At 36.3% G+C, this 25519-nt stretch overlaps 1 protein-coding gene across 3 annotated transcripts in view; it reads left to right on the forward strand.

The window, feature by feature from the left end:
• Window positions 1-25519, forward strand: part of PAK2 (p21 (RAC1) activated kinase 2) — an 80509-nt gene that overhangs the window by 30477 nt on the left and 24513 nt on the right. For 2 of the 3 annotated variants that reach the window (XR_003433097.1, XM_027108020.1), the window contains exons 2-3: window positions 8597-8804; window positions 25243-25343. Coding sequence is in view for 2 of the 3 variants with exons in the window: in XM_027108020.1 (XP_026963821.1) it covers window positions 8618-8804; window positions 25243-25343 (288 nt within the window). In the remaining variant the exon portion in view is untranslated. Of the gene's footprint in view, window positions 1-7161; window positions 7208-8596; window positions 8805-25242; window positions 25344-25519 lie in introns of those variants that run through there. The other variant, XM_027108027.1, reaches the window with a different exon arrangement.

Consider the following 25519-nt stretch of genomic DNA (forward strand, 5'->3'; position numbering starts at 1 on the left):
TACAGTTATATGTATACATATATCCATTCTTTTTCAGATTCTTTAACCATATGAGTTATTACAGACTATTGAGTAAAGTTCCCTGTGCTATACATTAGATCTTTGTTCATTATCTATTTTTATATAGTGTGTATATGTTAATCCTAAACTCTTAATTTATCACTCTTCCTCACCTTTCCCCATTGGTAACCATAAGTTTGTTTTCTATTTTTGTGAGTCTGTTTCTGTTTTGTAAAAAAGTTCATTTGTACTATTTTTTAGATTCAAATATAAGTGATATCATATGATATTTGTCTTTCTCTGTCTGACTTACTTCACTTAGTAATGATAATCTCCAAGTCCACCCATGTTGCTGCAAAGGGCATTATTTCATTCCCTTCAATGGCTGAGTAATAGTCCATTGTATACATATACCACATTTTCTTTATTCATCTGTTGATGGACATTTAGGTTGCTTCCCTTTCTTTTTTTTTTTTTTTTTTGCGGTACGCGGGCCTCTCACTGTTGTGGCCTCTCCAGTTGTGGAGCACAGGCTCTGGACGTGTAGGCCCAGCGGCCATGGCTCACGGGCCCAGCCGCTCCGCAGCATGTGGGATCTTCCCGGACCGGGGCACGAACCCATGTCCCCTGCATCAGCAGGCGGACTCTCAACCACTGCGCCACCAGGGAAGCCCGGTTGCTTCCCTTTCTTGGCTACAGTAAACAGTGCTGCAGTGAACATTGGGGTATATGTATCCTTTTGAACCATGGTTTTCTCCAGATATATGCCCAGGAGTGGGATTGCTGGATCATATGGTAGTTCTATTTTTAGTTGTTTAAGGGACCTCCATACTGTTCTCCATACTGGCTGTACCATTTACATTCCCACTAACAAGAGTATGAGGATTCCCTTTTCTCCACACCGTCTCCAGCACTTATTGCTTGTAGGCTTTTTGATCATGGCCATTCTGACTGGTGTGAGGTGATACTTCATTGTAATTTTGATTTGCATTTTTCTAATAATTAGCCATGTTGAGCATCTTTTTTTCTTTTTTAATATTTATTTATTTATTTGACTGCATTGGGTCTTATTTGAGGCACATGGGATCTTCGTTGCCACTTGTGGGATCTTTAGTTGAGGCATGTGGGATCTAGTTCCCCAAACTGGGATAGAACCCGGGCTCCCTGCATTTGGAGCTTGGAGTCTTAGCCACTGGACCACCAGGGAAGTCCCTTGAGCATCTTTTCATGTGCCTCTTGATCATCTGTACATCTTCTTTGGAGAACTGTCTATTTAGATCTGCCTTTTTTTTTTTTTTTTTCTTTTTCTTTTGGCAGTGCCATGCGGCTTGCAGGATCTTAGTTCCCCAACCAGGGATCAAACCTGTGCCCCCTGCAATGGAAGTGCAGAGTCCTAACCACAGGACTGCCAGGGAATTCCTCTGCCCATTTTTTGATTGGGTTGTTTGTTTTTTTAGATATTGAGCTGCATGGGCTGTTTATACATTTAGGAGATGAAACCCTTGTCAGTTGCGTCATTTGCAAATATTTTCTCCCATCTGTAGGTTGTCTTTTGTTTATGGTTTCCTTTGCTGTGCAAAAGCTTTTAAATTTAATTAGGTCCCATTTGTTTATTTTTGCTTTTATTTTCATTACTCTAGGAGGTGGATCCAAAAGATACTACTGCAATTTATGTGAAAGAGTGTTCTGCCTATGTTTTCCTCTAAGAGTTCTATAGTACCTGGTCTTACATTTAGGTCTTAATCCATTTTGAGTGTATTTTTGTGTATTGTGTTTGAGAATGTTCTAATTTCATTCTTTTACATGTAGCTGTCCAGTTTTCCCAGCACCACTTATTGAAGAGACTGTATAATCCCTGCTTTTGAATTGCTTGAAGTCTTGGGCAGGAACACACTTAAAATAATAATTAATGATGCACAGTTGTAATTCATTGCCAAAGAATGGTCTGATATGTTAATATAATTAGAAAAATATGAGATGAAGCGTTGTTAGTAAACTTGGATTCTGGTCTTAGTTCTGTTAATAATTAGATTTGTGTGACTTCAGGCAAACTGCTTACATTTTGGTGAGTCAGATTCTTCACAAAATAAGGAAGATGGACCAAATGAATTCCATTCCAACTTCAATACTCTCTGGATTTATATTCCTGTGTAACTTGCATTCAGAGGATGTGAGGGGTCTTTTTGAACAGGGACAGACAGGCATGACCTTACATAGGAAATAATTTTTACTGAGCATTTGGTTGGGTAGAGAAAAGGATAAAGAAAATTTAAGAATGGAGAAATGTATACCCAAAGATGATTTAGGCCAGGAAAGTCTTTGGTATATTGGGGAACATGAAGTATAGTATTTATGTGCACTCATGTGAGATCAGATTGATTTGGTAGTAAATGGCCCTAAATGGCAGTAGCTACTGAGGAACGTATAGCCAGTGTTATCACGTGTTATTTTTAGTCAACCAATTTTAACTTCTTTCTCTAAACAAAAGCTGAATGTATAGAAACTCTTTGGGAAGCTAGTTAGGGCTTCTTCTAACCTCTTCCTCTGAATAGCAGCTGAAGACAGATTCATTAGAGAAATCATGAGATGAAGGGATAAAGTCCTCAGCTTAGCTAGTGGCAGAGTCATCAATGTTTTATCAAGGGTCATGCTTTTATTTACTACCATCTGATCACTTATGAGGCATATTACTTAGAATTATTGCCGTCATATTTGTCATTTTGAGTAATTTCATTAGGGACATCTGTGACCTATAAAATTTAGATTTTGTTTAGACATGTGTTGCCTAATAGGGTACGTCGTGTTAATTGGGATTTCCTTGAGACATAGCTGGTTTAACTTTATAATGTAGATAAAGAAGAAAGTTCTGAAACAAATAACGTATTAGCTCCTCTTTAGTTTTATTGGACTGAATTTGTGCAGAAAACTTTAAAAATTACTGCACAGTATATTAAAATAAAGCAGTAAAGAAAATTTTTTGAATAACCAGAGTATAAGGAAAGGCTGTGTTCTGAAAGTTGCCTTGTTAGTGTTGTTTGCTTTAGAATTTGGTGGTGGTATTTTTCATATAAATGACAGTCTCTCTGGCTGACATCTTTCTGGGTTTTGTTACAAAAAACACTGTAGTAATTATTATGACATATGTATAGATTTTGAACCATTTTCAAGATTTGATTAGGTTTTTGTGCCCCAGTTTGGAAATCTAGCCATTGATTACCTTTTATGTCAAAAATGTGTTCTGTAGAGTATAGGAGGAAATAAATATGGGTCTTCTGCTGCCTAGTAGCACATCAGAAAGAATTGGGACTATGAGGGTGAAGTATGGAGCTGGGGTAAACTCTAAAGCAGCAGTTCTCGAAGAGTGGTCTGTGGTACCCTTGGGGTCTGTGAGTCAAAACCTATTTTTCATAATAATACTAAGGTATTCTTTGCCTTTTTACACTGTGTTGACATTTGCATTGATGATGCAAAAGCAGTGGTGGGTAAAACTGACTGTACTTTAATACAACTCATTCAAGGCAATAGCTATGTGCTTGTAGTTTTTTTTTAAAAGCCAGTTTAACTTAAGAATGTACTTGAAACAATGAAATTACTAATCTTATTATATCTCTACTTTTGAGTTTACTTTTAAAGTATTTTGTATAGCAAAATGGGAAGTACTCATAAGGTACTTATGAAGTATGAAATGGTTGTCTTACAGAAAACCACTTATATGATTGAGCTTAAAAAGGCCCCATTTCCTGGAACACCATTTTTATTTGAAAGAACGACTGGCCCACTGAACAACTCTGGTTGTTCAGACTTAGGTATTTGGCAGACATTTTCTCGAAAATGAATGAAGTGACAGAATTTGTTGTTAATTGATAAAATTTAAATTTTCAAATGAAAATTAGAGTTTTAGAAAACTTGTATTCACTTTCTTGAGTTTGACAGGTTCCCAATACCTGGACTTTTCTGATGAGATCAGTGGTGATATTAATGAATGTGATTTTATTTTTATTGTATAAGGAAGTGTCAACATTGGAATATCTTAATAATTGAGTGAGCCAATACTTTCCAGATAATCAATTCATGACATTACAAAATTCATTCATGGGTAAAAGATCCATTCAAAGTGCAAGAGAATTCAATGGCTTTAATGTAACAGAGTACAAAAAATTTATTGCTGTGGTTTCAGAGTCCATAGCTAAGCTTATGAAGGTTGAGTTTGCTGTAGTATCAAAGAAGAATATCCACAATTATCTGAAAGCTATTAAAATACTCCCTTTTTCAGCTACATATCTGTGTAAGACCAGATTTTCTTCATATACTTCAACCAAAACATAACACAATAAATTGAATGCAGAAGCAGATATGAGAATCCAACTGTCTTCTACTAAGCCAGACATTTAAAAGATTTGCAGAAAAGTAAACTAATGCCACTCTTGTCACTATATTCTGTTTTGGAAAATTTTATTTTTCATAAAAATGTTATTTATGAATAACATTGTAATGTAATGGGTTTAATGAAGTAAATACTTTAAGTAGCTCATTTTAATTTCTTATAGTGAATATAGATAGAACACACATAAACAAAAATTGAGATGCTCAGTAATTTTTAAGAGTGTGAAGTGGTCTTGAGGCCAAAATGTTTTGAGAACTGCTGCTTTGAAGAAACAAAGTGGCTTTTAATATGCATGTGTTGAGAACAAATGTTGATAAAGGGCATAACCTAACCTAAATATGTATGTGCTGGTCTTTCCCAGTAGATTATGAACTCTTGGAGAAGAATTAAGTCCTCTTTTCTTTCTCCAACTTCTAGCATAGAATCTTATAAATAATAATATCATGATAGTAACAGTAGCAGCTTTCAGTTATTAACTCATTTAATCTTTATGAGGTAAATATTATTAATTCCTATTTTAAATTGAGATGTAATTCACATAGCTGAAATTTACCATTTTAAAGTGTACAGTTCAGTGGTTTTAATATATTCACAAGGTTGTGCAACTGTTAGCAATGTCTAATTCCAGAATATTTTCATTCCCCCAAAGTCATGTCCCATTCCCCTCACTGTTTAGCAACCACTAATCTACTCTCTGTCTCTGTGGATTTGCCTGTTCTAGACATTTCATGTAAATGGAATCTTATAATTTGTGGTCTTTTTGTGTCAGGCTTTTTTCACTTATGTTTTCAAGGTTTATTTCATGTTGTAGCATGTATCAGTACTTGACTCTTTTTTGGTGGCCAAACAGTATTCCATTGTATAGATATGACATATTTTGTCCATCCGTTGATATTTTGGTTGTTTTCCTCTTTCGGCTATCACAAATAATGCTGCTGTGAACATTCATATGCAAGTTTTTGTGCAGACATGTGTTTTCAACTCTCTTAGGCATATACTGGAAGTGAAGTTGCTAGGTCATATGGTAGGTTACTCTATATTTAACTTTTTGAGGAATTTATTCCTTTTTTAATAGAGTTCTTTTTTTTTTTTTTTTTTTTTGCGGTACGCGGGCCTCTCACTGTTGTGGCCTCTCCCGTTGCGGAGCACAGGCTCAGCGGCTATGGCTCACGGGCCCAGCCGCTCCACGGCATGTGGAATCTTCCTGGACCGGGGCACGAACCCGTGTCCTCTGCATCGGCAGGCGGACTCTCAACCACTGCGCAACCAGGGAGGCCCCTAGAGTTCTTATTTTTGAATAATTTTAGACTTACAGAGAAGTTACAAAGATAGTAGATTTCCTGTATAACTATCACCCATCTTCCCCTAATATTAACATTACATAAACCATAAAATGTATCTCAAAGCAAAGACGCCAACACTAGTACATTATTATTAAGTAAATTCTAGATTTTATTTGGATTTCACCTGGTTTTCCACTAATGTCTTTTTTTCATTTCCAGGATACCACATTGTCATGTCTCCTTAGCCTCCTCTATTCTATAATAATTTCTCAATCTGTCTTTGTTTTTCATGTCCTTGACGGTTTTGAGAAGTTTTGGTCAGGAATTTTGTAAGATGTCCCTCATTTTGGGTTTATCTGATTTTTCCCCCCATGACTAGATATGGGTTTGGGGAAGAATACCACAGAGGTGGACTGTGCTCCTCAACACATTACGTCAGGAGATTAATGATGTCATTGTGACTTATCACTAGTGATGTTAACCTTGATCACTTGGTTAATGCCAGATTCTTCCATTGTGGTGTTATTTTCCCCTTTCCATACTCTTTTCTTTGGAAATGAGTCACGAAGTCTAGCCTGCAATCAAATGGGGAGGGAAGTTAAGTTCCAACTCCTAGAAGGGAATGTATCTACATATATATTATTTGGAATTCTTTTGTAAGGAAGATTTGTCCCCCCACCCCATTTTATTTATTCAATTTTTTTGTATCGATATGAATTATGTGTATTTATTTTATACTTTGGATTATATACTACTTTATTAATTTTATTGCTCAAATCATTCCATTATTGGCTTTTGGGAACTCTTTCCTGTGTCCTTTTGACATGCTCTCATCCTTCATAAGTACTTCCTTATCTTCTGACACTATAAGACACTATAGACTCATCTTGTATTTTCCCTGTCCAGGCCTAGAACCAGCCATTTCTCTAAGAAACTCTGAGGCACAGTTTAGTCCTGAGGTCACACACTTAAGTAAATGATGGAACTAGAATTCCAGCCAAAGCAATCTGATTCCACAACCCAGTACTGGACAACATGCAGCTGAAGGTGCATTGCCAATTTCTAGTTATGTTCCATTTATGAGCCAGCCTTAAGGATAGAATTTATAGTCAGTTTACACTAAATAATTATTGTGCCCTGTTTTATATTGATCTTTTTTTAACTACAGCTATGCTGATTATAATCAAGTTTAAAAATTACTTATTAATCACAGATAACCACTGTTAATGTTTTGGTGCATTTCCTTCTATAAATGCATGCAAATGTATTTTGGAATTTTGTTACCCTGATTTTTAAATAGGAGCAATTCACAGTGTAATCAAAATCTAAACGTGTAGTTTCTATATTGTAACTGGTGATTAAGATAAAAGTGAGCAAAAAAATAAATAAATAAATTTAAAAAAAGATAAAAGCTACTCCAGGGTTAATCTGTTTTGCCTTAATGTTTGGTCACATAAAAGCTAAATATCTGTCTTGATTTTATCAATTCATCAGGTAATCCACATGATGTGACCAGCTGGTTTGGAAGAATCATCTGACTGTATGTTGTTCACACCACCTTCTTAGATCCCACCTCCATTTCTTCCTTTGAGCACCAGTAGTTTAATTTCACTTCAGGCAGTCTTTCTCATACACAGTTATAGATCTTTTCTTTCTCTCTTCTCCAGCTCGTTACCTCCAGAAATGTTTATTTTTCCCTTTACCTTCTTTCATTCTTCCTCCTGTAGGCTGAAAAATAACTGTCATATGACATATAAATTATACAGTAGTGCTTTGACATACCTCTATCAAGGGAAACAAAAGCTGTAAGATTTGGCGTGGAATTAGGTATAATTCTTCATCCCTCAGTTTTTTTCAAATTATACCTACTGTTCTTCAGGTACTAGCATTCAGACTAAATAAAAATCTTTTAAATTATTATTAATTTTATCTAAAAACAGTTGCATTCTTTTCATTGTACATAGACAAAATTTTGTTCACTTACATGTATTAAATAATGTTAAAATCAAATCAGGATCTAATTATCAATCAAAATCTTGTTTAGTGAGGTATTATTTCCTAACATATATACTTTTGTATCAGAGCTCATCTATAAGTTAGGCATCCCCTCTCCTTCACTGCTGATTTTAAATGTGTGTAATCTACTTTGTTTTAAAGACATAAAATAGATGTGTATACATATATGTAAACAAGGTTGACATTTCTGCTGAATTAGCCATGTGGATAAGGAGGGTAACTTGATGGCCTGGACAGGGCATCACAGGATGACAGAACCTTGGGATTTGGCCAAACTCTGGATTTACTTTTGTCAGTGTTCCCAGACTTGAAGGGACTAACATATGTAGTTAGATGGTCAGATTTTCAGAGAAACCAAATATTGTATCAGTGGCACGTTCCTATCCTTTATGAAAGTTTATATTGAGGTTAAGTTGTAATGACAAAGCTAGCAAGCATGGAATCAATTTGGAGGCTATTGGTTGATATTTTTACTAGCAAGCATCCTATCTCTGCTCTAGAAGTAGACCTATCAGAGACATATATCCTATTATTGGCTGGTCAGGACATAGTCTTCCTCTTCAAATTATTATTTTTTTAAGACTCTATGTTGTCTGTTCATTGGAACATTTACTCTTAGAACCAGCTGAATAGATGATATACTCTGATACGTTAGTGTCATCTTGCTTCCCCCAAATTGTCATAGTCCTCTTAATGGGATATGACTTTTCAAAGGTTCCCTCAGCTAGCCATTTACCAACTGTGTTAGGGGAGATTGCCTATATTGCAACTAATTTCATCTCTTAAGTTTTACAGCTTTAAATGGGTAACATTTTCTAATTTGAAGTTGGGGAGGTAATTAATACTGTTTTGTGCCTGTCCATACTATTTTTTACCTTGTTGTTAACTGTATGTTTTTGCCTTTCTGTTTCAGGCCATATCATAATTCTGAATCATGTCTGATAACGGAGAACTGGAAGACAAGCCTCCAGCACCCCCTGTGCGAATGAGCAGTACCATTTTTAGCACTGGAGGCAAAGACCCTTTGTCAGCCAATCACAGTTTAAAACCTTTGCCCTCTGTTCCAGAGGAAAAAAAGCCCAGGAATAAAATCATCTCTATATTCTCAAGCACAGAGAAAGGTAAATAGCTACTGTGATTTCAAGAGTCACAGTTATTATTTTATGTTATTGGTTTTGATATCTTTTTAATTAAAGTATAATAAGCTGATATCTTTTATGGTGAGAACAGTAAACATACAATTGATGGTGGTATATAGGCACTATTAGAAAGGCTAGTTTGGAAATTCCCTGTGGTCCAGTGGTTAGGACTCTGTGCTTTCACTGCTGAGGGTGCGGATTCAATCCCTGGCGGGAACTAAGATCCCGCAAGCCGCGCGGTGCAGCCAAAAAAAGAAAAAAATAGGAAGGCTAGTTTATTTTAAACTGTAATGGAAAAGAATAAAACAAAAGCTGTTGCTCATTCTATTTGTTACGTCCAGTGAATTTCTGTACTCCCCTCCTTCATTTTCTAAGGCTTGGGCCACAGTTCATGGCTTCCTAACATTAATGAGATTTGTGATATTTGAGAAAGACTTGCCATTAGAAGAATGGAAATATAAAGTCTACAATCTCCTGTCTGAAATCTCAGGAGCCAACTGTGGCTTGGAATTAAGAGTTTTTCTGACTTTTGAGTAGTAGTAATGCTGTCTTTTTATCATGTATTCTGTAATACCCTCAGATTCATCTGAGGCAACACTCAGTAGTCAACACATAAATGGATCTTCCATAAACAAGAGTCTAGTCCAGTGTTTCTCATCCTCAGTAAGATAGACCTTTGGGGGCCAAATAATGCCTTGTTGCAGGGATCTGTCTTGTGCACTGTAGGATGTTAAGCATCATTTCTAGCTTTTACCTGCTAGATGTTAGTAAGTAGCACCTCCTACCCAGTTGTGACAACTGAAAATGTCTCCAGACATTGCCAGATTCCCCTGTGGGGCAAAATTGCCTCCAGTTAAGAACCACTGGTCTAGTCACACAAAGTAGAATAAAGACTATAAATAGTCTCACGTAAGTTGAATTCACTAAATTTGTTTTGGTGCCAAACCTAAAGAAAGAACTTTTGGTTTTCAGAGCTTTATGGATTTTAGAATTGGATAAGGGATTATGGACTGTAATGGATTTTAGAATAAAAGTTAGGGATTAGTTTGTTTTATTATATTAAACATGACAGTATGGCTCTGACAGCTAGTAATAGATATAAGTAGAGGTAAAGATATTTTTCCACTTATATATGTCTAAGTTTACATGGAGAGGTAAACCCTAGTGGAAGAAAACAGTGCTTTGTATATAATAATAAATACACATTTAATTTGAGAGTTGAAAATACATAATCAATGAAAATTTGAATGAGGTAATATAGTTAATATTAATAGAGAATCAAGTCTTAGAGAATTTAGATATGCCAGCAGGATATAATCATTGAGCAGTTGAAAAACTGTTCATTTTAGTGTATATCTCTTATTTCTAATTTTCCTCTTATTTTTAAGATTTCATATGAGGTTGTAACTGAAAAGCCTCATGAAAATGTTTTTTAAGTTTATTTAACAGAAGTGGTAGCATGTGTATTTGACATGTTTGAGAATGAAAAGTATATGTACTTAGACTGGATTAAATAAAAGATAAAGGGGGAAATCAGGAAATGAACCAAAAAGTATGCGTGGGAAGAAGGCAGAAAAAGTGGACGTGTTGGAGAGCACTAAATTGTAATCTTCCGTAGTTGTAAATCAGTGTATTTAAAGTAAGAAAACCTAAAAATGGCAGTGTAAACACAGTATTTATAATTGCGGAGGTTAGAAAAAAGTTTATGGTGGTTAGTACCAGAAGAAGTTGATGAAAGGGTTGATATTACTTGCCTATTGGAGAGCAGAATGCAAAACTGGGGTAGGAGAATGCTCAAGATAGGATAACAGCATATACTTGGGGACAGCCTTGGAAAGGGGAAGAGAAGAGCACTAACTGAAGGAGAAGTGTGGACAGTCCCGCACTTTGAGTAAATGGTAGGGTGGTGGGGTTTGTGAGCAAATTGAACACGCATTTACATAAATGTAGCAGAGCATGCCTGTCTCTCTGATCATACTGAGAATCTTCCAGTTTTACCCTCCTTCATTAACTCCCCTTTCTTTTCTTTTCTCCTAGAAATATTAATACGTACCAGTGGTAACTAATTCAAGGTCCCCCGCTAACAAAGGGAGGGTGAGGGTACCTGGGGGTCCTAGGGAAGGCTCTGATTGCCTTCAGGTTTATCAGTTTTTGAGGTCTGTAATTAACATCCATTAAATTTTTTTTGGTGATTTCTGAAGTCTTTTGTTTTCTTGTGCTTATTATATTCAAGATTTAATAACTTTTTAGTGCTAATCTTAAAACTTTACAAGCTCTTTAAAAAAAAAAAAGCTTTGCCTTTCTTATCCAGTTCCTTTTTTTCTTTCTCTAAAAAATAGAAAATGTCAAACTATACAAAGTGTAACAGTCTAATGAACCTTGTAACCCAGCTTCAACAATTATCATTCTTTCTCCACTTACTTTTTTGGTTAAAATTACATATATTGAAATGCATGAAAATTAACTACGGTTTTGACAAATGGACAGACCTGTGTAAGCCATAATCATTATCCCCCTATCACATTATGCACCACTTCCATCTCCCTGGAAGACTCTTTCACATTGTGTCCCAAACACAATGTCTACTCCTCCCCCACCTTTGGGAAACTTCTGTCTGATTTTTCACCTTTGATCAGTTCAGCCTGTTTTAGAACTTTACATAAATAGAATTTTGCTTTAAGTTTTTAGTTTTGTGGTGACATCATCCACAAAAGAGTATAATATACATAATGTATATATTTTAATCAACACCCTTGTACCCACCACCCAACATAGAATTTTACCAGTATGCCCTGAAGTCCCCATCGGCCACACCCCATCCTACCCCTCCTCTTCCTCCTTCTCCTCCCCCAACAATTTTTTATTTCTTGCTTTTTATTATAATCTTATGACATAATATCCCCAAATAATATATGGTTTGGGTTTGCCTATTTGGGAACATTTTATAAATGGAATCATACTACAGTATATGCATATTTTCAGGATGTATATTTTCACTCAACCTCATGTTTTTGAGATTTATTTTGATATATATAGCTGTAGTTCTTTTTTACCGCTAATGTTGATATATGAAGCCGTAGTACATTTTCATTGCTGTACACTGTATAAATAGATGGCAGTTTATTTACCTGGTCTCCTATCTATAGACCTTTGGATTATTTTCATGAACAATGCTGCTATGGGTAATTTTGAACATATCTCTCGGTGGACATGTGGAAATATTTTTCTAGGGCAGTGCTTTTCAGACATCAGGTCGTTTTGATTCTAATTGCTTATTAGAATCTCTTGGGAAGCTTAATTAAATAAATCTGTGTCCAAGCTCCATCGCAGGCCAATTGAATCAGTCTTCAGGAGCTTACCTGGGCATCAGTTTTGGTTTTGCTTTTAATTTTTTTAATACCTCAGGGGATTCTAATGTGCATCTAATATTAAGAACCACTGCAATAGTGAGTTACGAAATCTATATAGTGGATGACACTAAATGAAATGGAGTATAGAGTTATTGCGCACAGTGTAAATAGAGTTATTGCAAAAGTTTCATGAAACTTTTGTTTCAGTTGTGTGTGTGTCAGGATGTAAAATGTATTGATGTGGGTCCTGGCCAAAGATTAAAAGATTGCTCTCAATTTTACTTAGTCGTAAAATTGCTGGAGTTACAAGGTATTCCCATGTTTGACTTGACTAGGTTTATCAAATTACTTTCTCAAGTTCTTTTTTTTTTAACGTTCATTCTCACCCACAGAACACAAATGTTCTATTGCTGAACATCCTTGCCAATTCTTGTATTATGGGATTTTAATTTTTGCCAATTTGGGAGGTGTGAAATGGTATCTCATTGTGGTTTTAATTTGGATTTCCCTGATGACTTGGGAAATTGAGTGTCTTTCCATATATTAATTTACTATTCATTTGTGTTTTCTGTGACATACCTGTTTTTTAGTCCAGTTTTCTGTTGAGTTCTTTTTCCTTAAACATTCCTTATAGTCTATATACTAATCCTTTGTCAGCTATGTGTTATTAAATATAGATTTCCAGGTTGCAGTATGCCTTTTCACCCTTTCAGTGGTATCTTTTGATGAATAGAAGTTATTAATTTTGGTGTAGTTGAATTGATCAGTTCCTTTCCTTTATGTAAAGTTTGAGCTTTTTGTGTTTTAAGAAATTTTTGCCAAACTAGAGGTGATATTTTCTTAGGTTTTTCTAAAAGTTTTATAATTTGGCTTTTACAATTTAAACCTTTGAACTATCTGGATTTGGTTTTTGTGTATTTGTAAAGAGAGATTCATTTTCACTTTTTTTTTTTAAGCCAGTGTCCCAGACCATTTATTGAAACTTTTATCATTTCTCCACTAACCTACAGTATTAGCCATTATCTGTCAGGTTTCCATGTATGCCAGAATCTGTTTCTGTGTTTTCTGTTTTATTGCATTGGCTCATTTCTCTGTACCTAAACTAATACCAGACTGCCTTAATTGTTATAGCTTATAATTCTTAATATTGATAGAGCAAATCTGGTACCATGTGGTTCTTCAGGATCTTTTGACCCTTTGCTCTTTTGTATAAATTTTGGACTTTGCTTATCATGTACTTTTTTAAAAAACCTGTTGATGCTTTGATTAGAATTGCCTTGAATTTGTAGGGCAAGTTGGGGAGAATTGCATTCAGCTTTGTAGTTGAGAGCAGAACATCTGCAGAGTCTCTGTGTCGTCTATTTGGAGGGAGATATTTAGGAGTGCATAATTTTCACTTAGACTGAGAGAGAAAAAGATGTTTGGAGGGTGGGGTGCTCTTTGATTCCTCCTATTCCTGGGGCTCTTCTCCCTTTCCAACCCAACCTCCCACACTTACAGTTCCTTTCTGGGAGCTAACACCTCTGACAGGGCCTGAACCTTGAGGGTTAGGAATCAGGGTTAGGAATGTGAATGTGTATGCACGTTCATGCTTGTATGAATACAGAAATCCATCTGCAATTTCTTTCTCCTTTCTACATCCTGAGCTGCTGTTTCTCTCTCTAGTTTTATCCTAATTGCTTTTCATCTTTGGGCATTCCTCACAGATTTTGTTCCACGGTGAATAAAGAGGTTTGGTGTAGACGGGGAGAGCCACAATATGTGCTTGGTCTATCACCTTAAACAGAAGGATAAAAGGGGAAAAATTGTATTTTTATTTTAAAAAATTACAGTGACCCTAAGATCTTTGCCAACTCTAATGTAAAGCCTCATCTAGAGATATTAATTTTGTTCTCAAATTTACATCCCTTATTGCTGTCCTTATTACTAAACAGACAGCTAATATTTTCATTTAAAAAAAAGACTCTAGAGTTATCTTCAGTTATTCATTATTGGTTTTCATGTCACTGTAAAAATTAAGAAAATTAGAAAGAAATTGTACCTTTTATAACAACTTGCCTGAATAAATCTTTTTAATATCCTTGCTAATTATGTATCTTTTGCACTCTGAGTCATCAGAGATTCCATGATCAGCAAGGCAGATGATATCCCTGCCCTCATGCACTAGTAAAAGACTGCAACATATAATTACAAACTGTGAAAAGTGATAATAGGGATAGAGTAAGATGTCCTTAATATCTGGGAAGGCTTCCTTAAGAAGGGATATTAGAGCTGAAGACTGAAGGATGAGTAAGTGAAAATAGGAGGATTTTGACAGTTAAAAACTATGTTCTGTGCCTAGAAAAGAGTTTCAGTGGCCCAGGTACAGGGGGCGGATCATAGCACATTCGTGGAGCTGAGTATGGTCAAGTGTGGTGTGAAAGCGGAGAAGAAGAGAGAATAATAGCATGATGTATGTAGGAAACTACAGGTAGCAGAAGAGGCTAAAGAGGTAGGCAGGGAGTAGTTCACAAAGGGCCCTTGTATTCCATGCTACAGAACTCAGATTTTATCCTGTTTCCTGGGGAACCATTACAGGATTTTAAACAGTGGGAAGACCTGGTCACATTTCTGTCTTAAAGAGGCGAGACTAGTAGCTGTCTAGAAAATAGGTTTTGTTGGAGATCTAAGACTGAAGTCGGAAACTAGTTAGGAGGATTTTGCAGTAGTCCAGGTGAGAAATGGGCTTAACAAGTATAGTAGTTTTGATAACGAAAATGTCCGTGAGCCATTGTCTTGGCTTATTTTTAAAAGCTCTATTCAGTTAGCTAGTGTTGAATGGTGTGTATTTATAAACTAAAGCAATTTTTGTATCTAATTATTCAACCTATATGTACCTTCACCTCTAGTTGGTTATGAAGATGACTTAGAACTGTAAATATTCTTTCTGGTCTAAAAATCTAGTTCTAAGATTAATAATAGTAGTCCATACTCCACTATTTCCTAGAGAATACCCTTCTGTGTGATGCAACAAGTTTAGGTCACCAGTTTGAAGCTGTTTTGGGTCAAAAGAACAAAGTAATCAGTAATCACTGATTCTGTTGAACAGAAAAGTCTTCCTTTTAAAGAAATGGGGGCTTTTTTAGCCTTAGACTCTAGCTCAAATGTAGTCTAAGTAGTGGTGGCTTTTAAGGATATGGTAGTGGCATATTTAGGATTCTTTCAAGTACCTTTTGTGCAGCACATCACTCAGGGTACCCACCTCTTAGCTGAAGGTTGCTGCCTGACTGCTTGTTTTGTTGTCTCATGAAGTTGAAAAATGATGCTAAGAATCCTTTTTTCCCCCAGCCCACTAAAAAATTGTGCATTTTTATTAAAAGAAGTTTCTTTCCCTGTTCCATTACTTCCCATCAGGTGATCCAGTTGCTGGGTGGACATCCTGTAGGTAGATGATTGTGGGGTTTTTTTGTTGTTGTTTGTCCATATAGCTCTTGGATTCCAGAGATACAAAGCAGTGATTCTGTTTACATAGCAATATCCTTCCAGCACATTGTTTGATTTGAGACATGTCTCAGTATCTTTTTGTTTTAGATACTGTTTTTAATATCCCTTTCCCCTCCTACTAGGACTACTAAAATGCAAGGAGTATTTGTGTGTATGTGTGTTATATAAAAACAAGTGAAATTAAACAGATTTTTAAGGTATTGTGCTTCAAGTTCTGCTTAATCATTTTCACTTCTTTTCTTTAACTCTTTATTCTATACTCCTAACATATATGAAACTTTCTATTAAATATCTGTAAATTTTTCAAAATTCCCAAGTTGAAAAATATGGCTGGGCCTTAGATACAACAGGAACCGGGAATTCTCCTGCTATATGTCTAGTTTTTCTGCTTTCTGTGTATCTGGTCATATTTCTTTTCTATATCAGACTGATTTTTTTTCTCTGTGTGTTGGGAAATACAGCCCTCAACAGTTCCTGGGCTTTATTTCTTACATTCACTGGTGAGAGACTGATTCTAAGGGTCCTAAGTCTGGCTTAGTTTATGTATTCACCCCTGAACCAATCAAACTGTCTGGGAGTGTGTGGGCAACTGTGGCTGACATGGCTTGAATTAGATGCCTACCAGTCATCTGTAATCAGGGTCATATAAGAAAATGGCGGGCTTCCCTGGTGGCGCAGTGGTTGAGAGTCCGCCTGCCGATGCAGGGGACATGGGTTCGTGCCCCGGTCTGGGAAGATCCCACATGCTGCGGAGCGGCTGGGCCCGTGAGCCATGGCTGCTGAGCCTGTGCGTCCGGAGCCTGTGCTCCACAACGGGAGAGGCCACAACAGTGAGAGGCCTGCGTACCGCAAAAAAAAAAAAAAGAAAAAAGAAAGAAAGAAAATGGCATCTTTCCCAACTATGTACATATCAGAAGTGGATACTGAGCAGATTTTATAAAAAGAAGAAACAAATACTTTTATGTAGTGCATGAAATTGTATGTTTTTCTGTCAGCAGTTCAGAGCCGTATAAAGAGTCGTCAACTATTAGTTTATAGTTGGTTAATAAATATTTCCTCCTATATGCAGGATACCAAGTTAGAAGTCAAGGGACATAATAGAGAAAGTAGAACGCGTGACTTCAGGTTATTCACGGTCTAATGGAATATGAAAGATTGTTTATGAGAGATGTAAATGTGCATTTCAGTAAAGGTAGCAAAGTTTATATTAGGCTTAACAGTTGCTCCTTTCCACGACCAATGTGTGCTGCCCTCCTACCATAGCCTATTAGGAGAATCTAATGGTTAAACACGCCTCTATTTACTCTTCTTCCCCAGACACAACTAAAATAACAGTAAAAAAAGAATTATTTTTTCTATCACAAGGACAAAGAGAATGGGAGAGGAGACAGTAGTATACAAGAGATTTCAATACATATTTGGAAGAGTGAAGTGGTGGAGAATGGTAACTGACTAAGCAGAACAGAGGAAAACATATCCTAAGTGTTTGCAGAGGGGAATGTTTATGAGAAGTGACCAGTTTCCCTTGTAAAAACCTCAGAGGCTCAGGATTTAGAGGTACACAATTTCGTGTGTGTGTGTGTGTGTGTGTGTGTGTGTGGTTGTGTGTAATACATAGGCTGAAAAGGGGGAATTAGTTGAATATCTATATAGGATGTGTTGAAGGCCCTCAGGGCCCCTCCTTTATCCCGTAGGCATGCAAATATAACTCCATCCTCTGGGAGAACAAAAGAACAAAAAGATATATTTATTTGAGGAGAATTAAGTCTGAGAGTCTCCTTATTCTTGTAGAGGAGTCAGAAAAAGGTACAGAACCAAAATGAAAAAGGCAGATTCAGGAAAGTTAACATACTGAACTTCTTTCTTCTGCCCTGCTTTTAGAGCACTTGTACCTTGAGTCAAAGCCCTCAGACAAGAGAATGAACGATTTTTTTCTGGATCAACAGAATGTCCTGGGGAGAAATATTTCAGATACTCCATACCATCCTTACCTTTAATGAAAAGCCTGACTTATCTCCCAGTTAACTTTTTAATACTTTTCTGTACGAGTAGACGGCAAAGCATCACCGGACATTTGAGTAAAACCCTTAACATAAGAGAGTCCAAAACAACAGGGGGCAAAATGTGAATGTAGAAGAAACAGGGAGGGAAAAAACCCCAGCATATACACACACATAAACTATATAATCTTCAAAGAGAGAAGATAAAGTGCATCCATGAAACAGGAAAAGTTTTCTCAGAGAAAAAATGATCAGAGAACAATGAGAAATAATTATTGGAATATCAACAGTTAAGATTATCAACACAAACAAAAGATATCAATAGGCAAAGCATTGGAAGATAGTCAAGAAAATTTTCCCAGATTGTTGAAAGTACAAAGATGGAAAATATGAGAGAAAAGGTAACAGTTATAAGATCAGACCAGGATGGACTTATCTAACTAATAATGACAAAGAAAATAGAAGAAAATAATTAAATAATAGAAAAAAATTTCCAGATCCGAAGAATATGATTTCTAGGTGGAGGCAGCTCACTGAGTGCTCAACACAGTGAAAGAATGAAGACCATATCAAATCACATCATCCTGAAGTTTCATTATACCACAGATAAGATGGCAAAACCTGTTATACTTCCACTCAAGATGGAGTAACAGGGACCAGATTTATCTCCCCATCTAAAAAAACTAAAACACTGAGAAAAAATGTACAAAACAACAGTTTTCAAGACATTGGACATCAAATAGTAAAGGAAAGTGATCCCAAAGAGATGGGAAACAAATGAGTTGAGTCCTATAATTGATGCAGCTTATTGCCTGAAGAGTTTACAGCAATAGGGAGGGACAATTAAGTGGTCTCAAAAAGTTGAAAAACAGAACTGGGAATTTGGGGGTGCCAAGGCTGCTAGTTTGTAGTCAGAGTATCAGAGAGTAAACAGCTGAACAGAGAGAGAGAAAAAGAGATCTGCAGAGGATTCCCTTAGAGTCTTCAGTAGCACATGCATGTGAGGAAACTACCCAAAACTGGAGGGAAAAAACCACTAGAAATTATAAAAGGGAACAGCCTTTAAAGCTCACACAGGGCCCGGAATATTTCCTGTTCCCGCTATTCAGAGTACAAAATATTGGATAGAGGTCTTGCCTCAGTAGCAGGACAGAATTAGCCCTAGATAAAATGCTGCTCTAGCCCTGCCTTTTATTTATTTATTTATTATTATTTAAAAATAATACCTAAAAGGATCAACTGTTTCTAAATTTGTTTCTCTCCTATATGAGTAGACAGCTATGAATCACCTATCTATGTCCCAGAACAAAGTTCACAAATATTTATAGGAATGCAAAAATATCTGCACCTAACAAGAAAAAAATGTCAGCTTGGTATCCAATCAATATTTGTAAATAAATATGAGTAAAATCCAGTCAATATTTGTAAATAAATATGAGTAAATAAGTAAAATCCATCAATTGGAATCAATACCAGAATAACACAGGTGATAGAATTAGTAGGCATGTACATTAAAATATTTAAATAACTGTATCCTATATGTTGAAGAACCCAAAGGAAGGATTCAGCATATTAAGGGAAAGCAAAGGAAGAGAGAAAAAAGAACAAATCAAAGTTCTAGAGTTGGAAAATACACTGGACAAAACTAACAGTAGACTAGACATTGCAGATTTAAAAGATTAGTGAATTTGAAGACCATGGCAATAGAAACCATCAAAATAAAACTTGGAGAAAAAAGACTGAAAAAGTGAACAACCATGGGACAACTTCATGCAGACTAATGTAAGTATAACTGAAGTCTCTAAAGGAGGGAAGGAGAGACATTTAGAAAACAATACTTACAATAAGGACCTACTGTATAGCACAGGGAACTCTACTCAGTACTCTGTAATGACCTATATGGGAAAAGAATCTAAAAAAGAGTGGATACATGTATATGTATAACTGATTCACTTTGCTGTACACCTGAAACTAACATAACATTGTAAATCAGCTATACTCCAATAAAAATTATTTTAAAAAAAACTTAAAAAGAAAACTTTAAACAATGGCTGATTTTTTCCCCCAAAATTTAATGGACACTATAAACCCACAGATTCAAGAAGTTCAGTAGATTCTGAGCACAGGAAACATGATGAAAACTGCACAAAAGCACATAATCATTGTTTAAAACCAGTGATAGAAAAATCTTAAAAGCATCCAGACCTTAGGCTCAATTTTCTTTTTTTTTTAATAATTTTATTTTTATTTTATTTTATTTATTTATTTTTGTCTGTGTTGGGTCTTTGCTGCTGTGCACGGGCTTTCTATAGTTGTGGCGAGCAAGAGCTACTCGTTGTGGTGTGCGGGCTTCTCATTGCGGTGGCTTCTCTTGTGGAGCATGGGCTCTAGGCCCACGAGCTTCAGTATTCAGTAGTTGCAGCATGCAGGCTCAGTAGTTGTGGCTTGTGGGCTCTAGAGCCCAGGCAGTAGTTGTGGTGCACAGGTTTAGTTGCTCTGCAGCATGTGGGATCTTCCCGTACCAGGGATCGAACCCGTGTCCCCTACATTGGCAGGTGGATTCTTAACCATTGCGCCCTCAGGGAAGTCCATAGGCTCAATTTTCTGTGAACCTAAAACTGCTCTAAAAAAGTCTGTTTAAAAAACAACGCTGTCAGAAAGAAAAGACACATATAGAAGGGGGAAAAAGGTAATTATAAAAAAAAACACGTAGTTAATCCAAAAGAAGAAAAAAAGGAAGTGGGAACAAAGGATAGATAGAGATGATTATAAAACAAATGAAAGAATGGTGGGTTTAAACCTAGCTATAGCAATCCCATTAAATGTTACTGATCTAGACACCCTGTTTAAAAGACAGAGATTAACAGATTGCTAAAGCAGACCTAAATTTATATGCAACCTATAAGAAACCCACTTTAAAAATATAAAGCCACAAAATAGGTTAAAATAAAATAATTTTTTTAGGGCTTCCCTGGTGGCGCAGTGGTTGAGAGTCCACCTGCCAATGCAGGGGACACAGGATCGTGCCCCCATCCGGGAGGATCCCACATGCCGCGGAGCGGCTGGGCCCGTGAGCCATGGCCGCTGAGCCTGCACGTCCAGGGCCTGTGCCCCGCAACGGGAGAGGCCACAGCAGTGAGAGGCCTGCGTACCGTAAAAAAAAAAAAAAAAAAAAAATTTTTTAAAGTATGCTAACAATGGGACTTCCCTGGTGGCGCAGTGGATAAGACTCCACACTCGCAATGCAGGGGGCCAGGGTTTGATCCCTGGTCAGGGAACTAGATCCCACATGCATGCTGCAACTAAGAGTTCACATGCCACACTAAGGAGGCCACATGCCGCATCTAAGGAGCCGGCAAGCCGCAACTAAGACCCGGTGCAACCAAATAAATAAATAATTTTTTTAAAGACTGAACAGCTTCAAAAAAAAAAAAAAGAGAGCACTGGTGCTTTTTAAAAAAAAATAAAGTATGCTAACAATGAAAAAAAGCTGGATGGGCTTTGTTAGTATCAGACAAAGTAGATTTTAGAGCAAGAAATAGTCCTCTAGTTAAGGGATAAGGAATAATTCATTTTATAATGATAATAGGGTCTATTCATCAATATGGTGTAATAGAGCTAAACATTTATGCACTTAATAGCAGAGCTTCAAAATACATGAAACAAAAAACAGATTTCAAGAAGAAATAGACAAGTACAGTTATAGTTGGAAGTTCCAGTACACTTTCACAATAATTGGTAGAACAAGTAGACAGAAAATTGCTAAAACTATCAGCCAACTTGACCAATTGACCTTTATAGAATATTCCATTCTTTTAAAGTGAATGTGGAACATTTACAAAGATGTATTCTGTGGCCATTTTTTAAAGTCTTTATAAATTTAGGAAGATTCAGATCACAAAGTATATTCTGTGACCACAGTGTAATTAAGTTAGAAATCAGTAGCAGAAAGATCCCTGGAAATATTTGGAAAGTAAATAAAAGCACTTCCAAATAAATGAAGAAATTAAAAGAATATTTAGGAAATACATTAAACTGAATGAAAATGAAAATTCAAGACATCTATATCTGCATGATGCTGCTAAAGCAGTACTTAGAGGACATTTATAGTATTTAAAACATCCATATTAGAAAAGAAAAGAAAGATTTCAAATCAGTGATTTCAGCTAAGCCATTTTAATAAACTAGAAGGGAAGAACAGGTGAGATCCAGAGTAAGTAGATGAAAAGAAATAATAAAAGTCAAAGCAGAAATCAGTGAAATAAAAAAAAATACAGAAAAATCAATGAAATAAAAAGTTAATTCGTTGAAAATACCAATAAAATAGGTGAACCTTCAGCAAGACTGGCAGGGTAGTCGGGAGGCAGAAAAGACACAAATGGTATAGAGATGGTATCTCTATACATTTTACAGATATTAAAAAGAAGTAGTATTATGAACAAATATACAGATAAATTCAACACATTAAAGTGAAAAAATTTCTTGAAAGACACAAGTTTTTCAAAGCTCACTCAAAAAAAAAAAAAAAAACGTAACCTGCAAACCCTATATTTCTTAGGAAAATTTAGTTTATAGTTACTAGCCTTCCCACAAAGACTCAGATGGCTCCATTGGTGAATTTTACCAAGCATTTGAGGTAGAAACATTACCAATTCTACACAAACTTTAGAAAATTGAATAGGAAGGAATACTTCCCAAATCATTTTATGAGACCAGCATTACTCATACCCCAACCAAAGACATTACAAGAGAAGAAAGCTACACACCAATATCCTTCATTAACATAGATGCAAAATCTTAGCAAGATTTTAGTAATTACAACCCAACAGTATACAAAAAGAGTAATACATCATGACCAAGTGGATTTCATTTCATTAATGCAGGGTTGGTGTAACATTTGGAAATCAATCAGTGTAATTTACTATATTAACAAAATTTAAAAGGTGAACCACACATTCATCTCAATAGATGTAGAAAACGCATTTGACGAAATTCAATATTCATTTCTGATCAAAGCATTCAGCAAATTTGAAATAGAAGGAAATACCTTTAATTTCTCTGAAAAACTTAGCTCTGGTATCAAACTTGGTGGAGAAAAAATGGCTTTTGCTACTTAGATTAGGAAAAGTACAAAGATTTCCCTTTCACCACTTTTATTCAACAGTGTGCTAGAGGTTCTAGCCAGTGCAACAAGGCAAGAAAAATAAATGAAAGGAATCCAGAGCGGGAAGGAAGAAGTAAAGCTGTCTTTATTCACCAGGAACATAATTGAAATTTTTTTTTTTTTTTTTTTTTGTGGTACGCGGGCCTCTCACTGTTGTGGCCTCTACCGTTGAGGAGCACAGGCTCCGGATACGCAGGCTCAGCGGCCATGGCTCACGGGCCCAGCCGCTCCACGGCATGTGGGATCTTCCCGGACTGGGACATGAACTGTGTCCCCTGCATCGGCAGGTGGACTCTCAACCACTGCGCCACCAGGGAAGCCCGAAATTTTATAGGAAATTCTGTGATAGCTACAAAATGCTACTGGAAGAAAAAGTAAGGCTTAATATTAATAGTAAGGTTTCAGGATATAAGATCAGTATTTAAGAATCAATTGTGTTTCTCTATGTCATCAATGAACAATTGAAATTTAAAAAGCTGTATGTACCATTTGCAGTAGCATCAGACCTTTTGAAATACTGTGGCAGAAATCAGACAAAAGCAGTAACAGATCTGTACAATGATAACTTATAAAACATTGCTGAGAGAAATGAAAGAAGACCTAAATAAGTGGAGAGAGTCACTATTTTCATGGATTAGAAGGCACAATATTGTTAATAAATCAGTTCTCCCTAAAATGATCTATCGATTCAGGGCAGTCTAAATCAAAACCCCAGCAGGATTTTTTTTGAAAATTATCAAGATTATTCTAAAATTCACATGGAAATGCAAAAGACCTAGAATACAGCCAAACAATTTTTTAAAAAAGAAAAGGTCGGGGACTTCCCTGGTGGTCCAGTGGTAAAGAATCTGCCTTCCGATGCAGGGACGTGGGTTTGATCCCTGGTTGGGGAACTAAGATCCCACATGCCACAGGGCAACTAAGCCTGTGCACCACAACTACTGAGCTCGTGCACCTCAACCAGAGAGCCCACGTGCTGCAAACTACAGAGCCCACGCACTCTGGAGCCTGCATGCCCTGGAGCCTGCACGCCATAACTAGAGAGAAAAAACCCGCACACCACAACTAGAGAGAAGCCCGAGTGCCACAGCTGGGGAGAAGCCCGCACACCACATCGAAAGATCCCGCATGCTGCAACTAAGACCCGATGCAGCTGAAAAAAATAAAGAAAATAAATTTTAAAAAATAAATAAAAAATATATGTATAAAACAAGAAAAACTTGTGAATTCCTTTTAAAAAATAAAAGAAAAGAAAGAAAAGGTCACAAGGCTTATACTGTGTAGTTTCAATGCTTATTATAAAACTACAGTAATCCAGGCAGTCTTATACTATTGGCATAAGATAAAGAGATTATTGCGAGAGTTGAACATCCAGAAATAGACCTGTGCATATATATATGGTCAGCTGATTTTCAACAGTGGTTCAGAATGAGAAAATGGCTTTGGCCTTCTAAATAGCAACACTGGAAATTAGAAGAAATTCAAAGGGGGATGGTATTTTCAACCTAAATACATATATAGTTAGTCAAGAACTATCATATATAGTTAGTCAAGAACTATAAATTAAAACAAAGGTGTGTACCAGAAGAGGAGAACACAAGATACAGAAAATAGATTCTAGCACAGCATAAAAGTGAAGGAATGACCTAGGACCAATAGCTGTGCCAGAAGCCTCCGCATGATAAACCACTGCAGATTAGAGCAAGAGGATCTGAGAGCAAGGTGTCTAGGTGGGGAAAAAAAGGAACTGATGTGTTTGAATTTACAGAGAATATTATTGATAGGTGTGTGGCAGCAATGTTGTAAAAATAATTGGCAGAACCACAGAAGAACTGGGAAATCTTAAAATGTAACAGTTATTAATGTCAATAAAAAGGAAGAGTTAAGAGTTGCTGCACAAGAAAGGTGATGTGGTCCTTGTAAACTGTTTATATGGTGTATATTATCCATAGTCATAGTAATGTAAATTGCTCTTTCTAGATGAGTATAGCTCACTGGAAATAAGACTTGATAGACTTTGTTTTCCAGATTGTTCGGCATCTGAGGTATAGTTCTTTATTTATGAGAGAACTGATAATCTAAGGGGCTCTCTCTTCTGCCCTGAGGGCTTTTATTCAGGCCTGGTGCTGGGTCAGTCTGTGCACCTCTTTAAGCAGAACACAGGTTGACACCCTCCCCCTCCTCCCCCCTCCCCCAACCCTGGCCCTTGATGACAGAATAGGTTTTTGTACTTGATTTATCAATTTCCTATCAGCCAATGTTTTTAGGGAAAATTTCTTTTTTAGAATAATTTTATTCCTAGTCTGTTTTGGGAAAACTATAAACATGATTATAAGTACATTTATTAATCTTGTTTAAAGAGGCTCTTTATAAGTACATTTATTAATCTTGTTTAAAGAGGCTCTTTTTTTAATGCCCTCTAGGAAGTAAGAAGAAAGAGAAGGAAAGGCCAGAAATTTCTCCTCCATCGGATTTTGAGCACACCATCCACGTTGGCTTTGATGCTGTTACTGGAGAATTCACTGTAAGTTTACCAAGTTGAGACTCATTTATAAAGCAGTACTCAAACCTTTCCTTTCAGTATTAAATTTGAAATTAACTTTTCCATCCACACATTAACTGTGAATTCTTAGTGCTTTTCTCTTCTTACAAAAGTGTTTGTGTTTAGATGTGTTCTTTTCCTAGGGAGTTGAGCCTATT

Source organism: Aethalodelphis obliquidens, unplaced genomic scaffold (genome assembly GCF_003676395.1).
Source record: "Aethalodelphis obliquidens isolate GAN/ISIS:26980383/991018 unplaced genomic scaffold, ASM367639v1 scaffold1, whole genome shotgun sequence".
NCBI lineage: Eukaryota > Metazoa > Chordata > Mammalia > Artiodactyla > Delphinidae > Aethalodelphis > Aethalodelphis obliquidens.